Source organism: Sceloporus undulatus, chromosome 2, assembly GCF_019175285.1.
Source record: "Sceloporus undulatus isolate JIND9_A2432 ecotype Alabama chromosome 2, SceUnd_v1.1, whole genome shotgun sequence".
Taxonomy (NCBI): domain Eukaryota; kingdom Metazoa; phylum Chordata; class Lepidosauria; order Squamata; family Phrynosomatidae; genus Sceloporus; species Sceloporus undulatus.
In genome coordinates, this window is record NC_056523.1 from 311,615,218 (window position 1) to 311,624,022 (window position 8,805).

Here is an 8,805-nt window from a genome sequence, read left to right on the forward strand (position 1 = left end):
ATTATTATTATTATTATTATTATTATTATTATTATTATTATTATTATTATTAACCTTTATTTATAAAGCACTGTAATTAGTAGAGACTCCCTTGGTGCCATAAACCATATCTCTGTTGACTTAACAGTAAGGGAGGAATTGGAAACAAACTACAGATTTGGGATTAGTTCAGTCCTGATGAATGTAACACACAACACAAATATGATTAGTAAAGTTTATCCCAATATTTCCAGGTTTCCTTATTCTTGTTTTTCCCCCCCAGGCACCTGTCTTCTTGTTCTTCTTGGACTGTGTATGGCAGTTGATCCAACAGTACCCACCAGCATTTGAATTTACAGAGACCTATCTAACTGTTCTGTCAGATAGCTTGTACATACCCATATTTAGCACCTTCTTCTTCAATTCTCAACATCAGAGAGACACTACCTTGGTAAGACAGAACAGTTAGAGGGTGGTACATTATTGAATTGCTGTTAATTATTGCTGATTTTTTTCCAGTCTTATAAAAGTAGCAGATTCAAGAGTACCAATATCAGTAACAAGTAAAGTATCTTTGTAGATTTTGATTTTGCTGTAGTACACAATCCTGTTACATATAGTGGGCTCTTCCTTTACGCAGGGGCTCAATTTCGGCATAGGAGCCACTTTGGACTCCAAGACCTGCAGAGCATACCTCCCTCATGACAGGTTCCTCAGTCTCAGGTCTGCAACCCGTCATTGCCTTGCCTCCCGGCGCATCACTGCCTGAACAGCTCAGGTAGCCCTCGGCCACATGGCATCCACCACATACGTCACGCCCTGGGCCCGTCTCCGCATCTGTCCCTTATTGTTGTGGCTCCTTTCAGTTTTCAACCCGGTCTTCGACGACCCATGGAAGTGGTTCACCATGCCAAGCCCTGTTGCCCAGTCTCTCTGCTGGTGGTTCAAGCCACACAATGTTTTGGTGGGCATCCCCTTTCTCCCACCACAACCTCAGTCTTCTCTGACCACCGATGCCTCAAACATGGGCTGGGGAGCCCATCTCAACGACCTCTCTGTCAACGGCAAGTGGTCCCCAAAAGAGCGCCAATTGCACATCAACACGCCCAAGATGCTAGCAGTTCAAAAAGTACTCAAAGCCTTTGAATCCTCTCTGTAGAACCAGGTCGTCATCCTCCTCACGGACAACACGACCGTGATGTATTACATCAACAAGCAAAGCAGTACCAGGTCAACCACCCTTCTCAGCCTCACCCTCTGGAACTGGTGCATCCAAAGGCGGATCACCTTGCAAGCCATACATCTCTCCGGAGAGGAGTGGTAACAAAGTTACGAACAGATAGATCAGACACGATCCTGATCACCCCTTGGTGGCCAAGACAGCTGTGGCTGGCCCTGCTTCTCCACCTCTCCCAGATCCACTTCTGGCCTCTGCCTCTCCGTCCCAACCTTCTCGTTCTTCACGACGGTTGGGTTCGCCACCCTGACGTGGACACTCTCCGTCTCGTGGCATGGAGGATCCTGCTCTGACCGGGCTGTCGGTACTGGTCCGAGAAATCATTTTGGCTTCCGGAAAGCCTTCCACTCAGTGCTCCTACGCCTTCAAGTGGGATTTTTTTATTTTTTTTTTGGCTTTTCTGTCCTCAGAGGGACTCACCTGTTCGGAGGTCACCATCTCTGTTGTTTTGGACTTCCTCCACCACCTATCAGCATCTGGATTTTCTATCTCATCCTTAAAATGCTGCCTCGTGGCCATTTGTGCACACTTTCAATTTTCCAGCTGCCCATCCTTCTTACCAACCTGCTTGTGAAGAAATTTTTCAAAGTCTTTGCCAACCTAAGACTGCCAGCAGTGATCCCGATCCCTACTTGGGACCTCCAGCTCGCCTTAGCAGTGCTCGCTACCTCACCTTTGAGCCTCTGGCTTCCTGTGACCTCAGGCTCCTCACCTGGGAGACAGCCTTTTTGGTAGCCATCACCTCAGCACGCTATGCCAGTGAACTTTGTGCCCTCTGTACAGATTCTCTGTACTTGAAATTTTTCAAGGACAAGTTCGTCCTCCGTCCGAACATTTCCTTTCTACTGAAAGGTGTGTCCACCTTTCATCTGAGTCAGGACATCATCCTCCTGACACTAGCCCCGAACCCAACCACCGACACCAAATGTTGGCTCCATTCCTTGATGTCAGGTGGGTGCTAGCCTTTTACCTCGACACGACTGCATCCTCTCGTTGTTCCCCCAGACTTTGCGTCTGCTACTCCAACCCCAAAATGGAGCTTCCAGTCACACCTCAACGTTTCTCCAAATGGGTGTCTTCCACAATCCTTCTCTCTTGCGAGATCTTTGGGAAGACTTCGCCTGCTCGAATTTGAGCCCATTCCACCAGGGTGGTAGCTTCATCTTCAGCCTTCCACTCCAGAGTTCCCTTGGAGGATATTTGCAAGGCTGTGGTATGATCCCAACTTCTGACTTTTATCAAGCACTACGGACTTGATACCAGACACCGCTGTGAAGCAGCCTTTGGCAGAGCTGTTCTCCTTTCTGGAATGCACTAAGATTAGTTGGCACTTGTCAAACATGACACTCACACTGTTTCTGGTTTAATAATTATTTATTGCCAGGACACTCCCTCCTCCACAATGGGAGAAGCCTGCCAGTCTAACCCATTTGTGTGCTTCGCAGAGACCACGAAGAAGAAGGACAGGTTGCTTACCTGTAACTGTAGTTCTTCAAGTGGTCATCTGTGAATCCACACAAATCCCGCCCATTCTCCCCTCTGTCGTGTCCTTCTCTCTTCCTTGTCTGCTCTTATGGCGGACCTTTTTGGAATTGAGAAAGGGTGCGAAGACCTCCTGCTTATATAGCGGGTAGTGGAGCTACCGCCAAAAAGTCTTCCCTAGGGATTCCAGTAGCATATGGAAATGCTGTGCAGGTGCAGAATAACCCATTCGTGTGGATTTGCAGATGACCACTCAAAGAACTACAGTTACAGGCAAGCAACCTGTCCTTTCAAGACTTCGCAGCCTTAAAAGTTACAGACATGCTCTTAAACATTTACTAAAATGCAGGAGCTGATACTAGATCCTGCATGCATGGAACCATCTATATAGGCTTCAGTATGATGGAAAACTACCCCCTGCTTTGGTTAGATTTCCACTCAGTTTTAGTAAGCATAGAAGAGATTGTTCCCACGCTTCTCTGAATGCCTTCATGAGCTGCAGTAAGACAGAAAATGTGTCTTTTCAAGGAAGGCTGTGAATTGACTGCACAGAGTTTTGTGCATGTCAGTGGGGAAGTTTCAGACCTGTAATGCTTCAGTGGGGACCATCCTTACAAAAATCTGCACTTCAGGTTTGTAGGTATTGCACTATCACTATTGAAATTTTAAAAAAATAATGGTTGATATTCTCTTTGGGTATGATGTACAGACATAATTGGTACACTGAGCTTTTAGTCTGTTCAAATTATCTTAAATTGTTTCAGATTTTAAAAGTGATTTTATTATATGCTGCCCTGAGATCCCACAATGCAGGGTGGGATGTAAATATTGAGATAAAATAATTTTTGCATACTGTAATAAGCAGTACATGGGGATGCGGTGGCTCAAGTGGTTAAGAATGTTGATTGCAAGATCGGCAGGTTGGCAGTTCGAGGCCCAGGTGCCACATGATGTGGGGGAGGGGGTTAGCTCCCATCACTAGTCCCAGCTTCTGCCAACCTAACAGTACAAAAGCATGCAAATGCAAGTAAATAAATAGGTACCACTCCGGTGGGAAGGTAAACAGCATTCTGTTCAATCATGCTGGCCACATGATCACAGAGTAGTCTCTGACAATGCTGGCTCTTCAGCTTAATAACGGAGATGAACACTGGCCCCTATGGTCGAACACTACTTGACAACCTTGTTCATGGGGAATACCTTTACCTTTAATAAGCAATCACAGTATACACTGAGGCTGTGTCTGCACTACAGAGTCACCACTTTAAATGCCATGACTCAGTACTGTGGAATCCTGGGATTTGTAGTCTGTTGTAGCACCAGAGCTATCTGACAGAGAACACTAAACATCTAACAAAACAAATCCCAGAATTCCATAGCATTCAGTAATAGCAGTTAAAGTGGTGTCAAACTGTGTTATTTCTGCAGTTTAGATACAGCCTATGTTACCAACATGGTATTGAGAAATATTTTTTTTAAATGTCTAAACCTTTGTAGTTCAAAGGGCTTATTAGACAGTTAGAAATTCTGAAATAAAACTTGCATGCCATAAATTTTGAATATAAATTCTAACTGTAGCCTATTCTCTTTTGACAGTATGGAGGAAGCCTGGATACACAAGGGAATAAACTTAGTTATCTTTCAGTTTGGGAATGGTCTGTACAATTTGAACCTGAGGCACAGGCTTTGCTGAATAATCCTCTATATACAGAGAAGCCAAAACTAGATAAAAGTCAGAGGAAAACTACACGACTTAAGGTAATATGTTCAACTTGCATCAAGCCCTCATCCTGATGTTCCTTGGTTTTATGGCCTTATTTCAGAAGAATCACTGAGGTGATGGGAAGAAGTAGGATGGAAAGGGGAGAAAAAAGAGACCATGAGAAATAGCAATAGCAGCTTCATTTATATACTGCTTCATACTGAACTAAGCAGTCTCTGAGCGGTTTACACCTGTAAGCTAATTACCCCCAACAAGCTGAATATTCATTTTAGCAACTTCGGAAGGATGCAAGCCTGAGTCGAGCTTGAGCCCTGGCTAGCATTGATCTTTTCCCTCCATAAAAGAATGCAGGCTTACGTCACATCTGACTGGAAATAAGGTCCAGCTGCACCTCCTGGAATATAGTTTGGTTTTGAGTGAATGGCTGCAGTATATGTATTTAACCACTGCACCACCAGGGCTACTAACACAAAAAGAAGTGGGTTTGGTTCATATGTTTTCTAACTTGGCTGTAGCCTTACCCACCACTGATATGCAGGCACTGAGAGATTACTCCCCAAGAAAGGCATCCTTGACAGAAAAGTGTACATTTTAGAAGTTTATGTACAACACTGGAGTCTCCAGCAGACATAATGGTTGACAAATTAAGTATGATCCACTCTTCACTGGAATTTGTGGATTTAAGTGACCATCAAATGACAATATTAAAAGCAAGGTTGAAAACTTCCAATATTTCTGTTTAGGCATTTTATCAATTAAATACTGTGCACAGTTGCATACCCATGATCCCAAACATGAGGTTCATTTTACTTTAGAAGTGCAAGGTAATAATGAGGCTAAAATAACACGATTATTAAACTGTGTTTCATTAGTGTGTATTTCATTTATTTATTACTGTGTATATTTCAAGGATTTATATCCTGCCTTTCTCCCACAGTGGGATTCGAGGAGGGCATTTATATTCTGCAACTACTTAGTTGCATAGATTCAACTAGATGGTTTCAGTACTTAGTAAAGTTTTTCATATATAAAAAACTGCATACTATCCTTTGTGTAATAATTTTATAATATTTACCACACATTACATGGTTTCAACAAAGCAGGGGTGAGAATTGTAGGATGATTCAGATATTGAACTGTGACTCCTAGTAGCTCTAACCAGTATTCACATTGATGAGGAATGCTGGGAATGACATTCTAACAATATCTCAAGGACCATATCATTCCATCCCTGCATTAAAGTTAGTAAGTTGAGTGGTGTTTGAGAATTGTCTTTGTTCTGGATTACACCTATCCCGTTCTTGATAGCCCCCTTGGTGCAGTATGGTTTGAGTCATTTTATAGCTGATTATTTAGCCTGGAAATTAAGTTAGAACTGTGTTCAGACAGTTTCATTTATTTTAAGCATTACTTAAATGATTTTTCTTATAATAATTTTTTTAATAATTTTTTTTTATTTTTATTCTTTTTAAAGCATCAGCGGCAGCTTTCTTTGCCACTGACATCAACTAAGCCTCCTCCAAAAAGAGGATTTTTTAAAGAAGAAACAGATCAGTTAATTAAAAACATTCTAGGCAAAAGAATCAGCAGGTTGATAACATCTTCTGATGAACTTACGAGTAACTCCAGAGAGTTCTATGAGAATTGGCATTGTAAAGCAGTTGATCTCCATGGACTACTGCTGCCACGCCTAGAAGGGCCAGAAATAAAAGTGTGGGCACAGAGGTATTTACGTTGGATCCCTGAAGCTCAGCTTCCTGGTGGTGGTACAGTTGCCACTGCAACAAAAATTCTGGATGTGATGGAAGAGGTACAGGGCTTGCAGAAGAAAATGGATGAAAAGCATAGTGAAGTCTCAGACGAAGATACGGAAGCATCTCCCTTCCAGAGAAATCCTGCTCGCTTGTCATCCTTATTTCCATTTGCTTTGCTTCAGAGACATTCCCTCAAACCTGTTTTGCCTACCAGCTCATGGAAAGACTTGGAAGGTGAAGAAGACTTGGCTAGGCAAGATGATGAGTATGTTGATTTAGGTGATGTTTGACAGGATACTACTTCTCTGAATTGTAGAAATGATAATACTGGCATACACCTATCATAAATGCCTACATTTCTTGGGATGGGTTATCCCTTTTGGCTATATTCTGGTAGATGCTGACTAGTGAAACTTTTAACATAAGATATTCCCTCATTTGAGAACAATAATATGTTTTCCAAATAATGTTTGATCATATATTTTAATCTGTTTTTCGGTAACCATTGTGGAAAGTGGGCATGTAGCTGTGTTCTGTAAGGGACAGTTAAATTGTGGGTTGGATCCATTTTCTTCCATTTGCCCGGTGCCCCTCTCCAAAACGTGTTCTAGATGGTCACTTTTCTCTGAAAATAGCATGGGAGGTGGTGCAGGGAGTGGAAGGAGGACTCCCCCCTTCCACTTTCTCCTGTGGGCTTCTCTGCTTCATCTTGGTCCCAGAATTCAAAATGGTTCTGTAATCTTTGGGAATAGATGTTCAGGCTGTCACAGAAAATATAAGAGCCTTCTTGCTTGAGCATAAAAGGAGTGTTTGGGAAACATCCACCAGAATTGTAAAATGACCCAGAGTCGAATATAAGAATGTCTTATTAGTTGCATCTTAAAATGCACAATTGCACTGTTAAAACCAGATACCATTTTAAAAAATAGACTTAAACGATGAAAGTTTAAGTTCTAGCCTTTTAAACTTAAGCTGGAGGAAGGCAAGGTATTTTATGTTTATCATTCATTCTGCATTATAGTACATGGTGGAATCTTAATGAAGCTGTTTTGAGCTCTCTTACTATTTATAATTTACGTTCACAGTCTCTTCTTTATCTCACTAATCTGTCTATCTCCACCAAGTCTATTGTGCAGTCTTGATCTGTAAAGTTCTGGTCATTTCTTGCCTAAGAGCAGGAATGAATAAAGCCTAAAGATGCCAGTAAGCCATGGTGTTTTTTTTCCAAATTGTATAATTTGCTGATGCTGATATTCACTTACGCCAGTAGCTTGCACTGAGCCACAAGTCCTTCTGTTAGGAAGGGCAGGTAAAAAACTATATATAGCTATGAAACTGGATTTGTTATCCAGTACTACTGCTTTTTTTATAAACATGGCATTAAAGCTAACTATGAATGTAAGAAGTTTGTGCATTGGATTTGGGTTTTTGGATATTGTCTAAATAGTACCTCAGTTACAAAAGCCATATGGAAATCTTGTCTGCCTGTGCAAAACAGATAACTTTATACTGAGAACAGACTTTGAAAAATGACGAATTAACATACTGAAAGCCAGAAGTTGCCCACAAGATAGAACTGATGAACAAGCCTTTCTTTTTGGAGGGCTGGAACTTAATTGATGTGATAGTATATAGGTGATTACAGTTATGCAGTTCTTAGGCATTGCCTTGAAACTGGCTATCTTTTTTTTTATAAGTTGTATTGGCAACTCAGATTAGCCTCTCCACAAAGTATTTCTGCAGGAGTGGGTACCAACTTAGTGTAGACAAATGCCAAATGAAAACCTCCAAAGTTCATGTTGCCTTATGAATCTTGTTTCTGTGAGCTTGAGCTTCCAGTATTTTTGAAACACAATAGGTCTACTTGTATATCATGTTCTGAAAGTTAATGTTGCACACTTATTCCCTTCAAATGTCTTTAGCATTTATATTATACTTCCTTGCAGTTAGTACATTTTCTGACTGCTTGGAGTATGATCTGAATTCACTTTAAAACACTAACCTTTGAAATGCTTAATTTTCTTAAATTGTTTTCTTTGAAAGCTAAGCGGTTTGTAAATATATTGATCATGGAAATGTATTTATCAATAAGCTGTCAAGTACTGTGTTTTTATTAAAAAAACTCTCAAATAGATATCTGGAGGGATTTTTCATGATAGCTTATGGAACTGCCTTCTTCTAACAGTAATGGACATGGCATTGAGATGCTCAAAATGCAGCACTGATTGAATGGAAACATATTTATCTTACTATATTGGTTTTTCAGTTTTGTGTTATACCTCCCAGTTTTTACACTGAATACAAGCTTCGCTTTAATAGTACTTGAGGAAAATATCTTCCTGTTAATTCTCAACTCTTAGACAAATGTATTTGTTAATAAAATGTACTTTTACTATTTCTAAATTGAAAAAATTGTTTTCATTGGTTTTTGAAAGGTGTCTATACTGGCTCTTGTGATAGCAATAGGAGCAAGAAAATAGGAATGTGTAAAGCTGTCCTCTACCAAACTTAAAAAACCACAGCCATCTACTGTCTGTGTCAATGGCGTTTCAAAGTCTCTTTAATGAAAAAGTGCTACTGGACTTCAGCCCCTTGCATATTGCAAAATATGTACTCCACCAATCAGCTGT

At 41.0% G+C, this 8,805-nt stretch overlaps 1 protein-coding gene across 3 annotated transcripts in view; it reads left to right on the forward strand.

Moving 5' to 3' along the window:
- Positions 1–8,572, forward strand: part of MTMR12 (myotubularin related protein 12) — a 40,893-nt gene extending 32,321 nt beyond the window's left edge. For all 3 annotated transcript variants that reach the window (XM_042449807.1, XM_042449806.1, XM_042449808.1), the window contains 3 exons: positions 263–430; positions 4,295–4,456; positions 5,896–8,572. In XM_042449807.1, the coding sequence (XP_042305741.1) occupies positions 263–430; positions 4,295–4,456; positions 5,896–6,465 (900 nt within the window). In that variant the 3' untranslated portion in view covers positions 6,466–8,572. The remainder of the gene's footprint in view (positions 1–262; positions 431–4,294; positions 4,457–5,895) is intronic.
- The last annotated feature ends 233 nt before the right edge of the window (positions 8,573–8,805 follow it).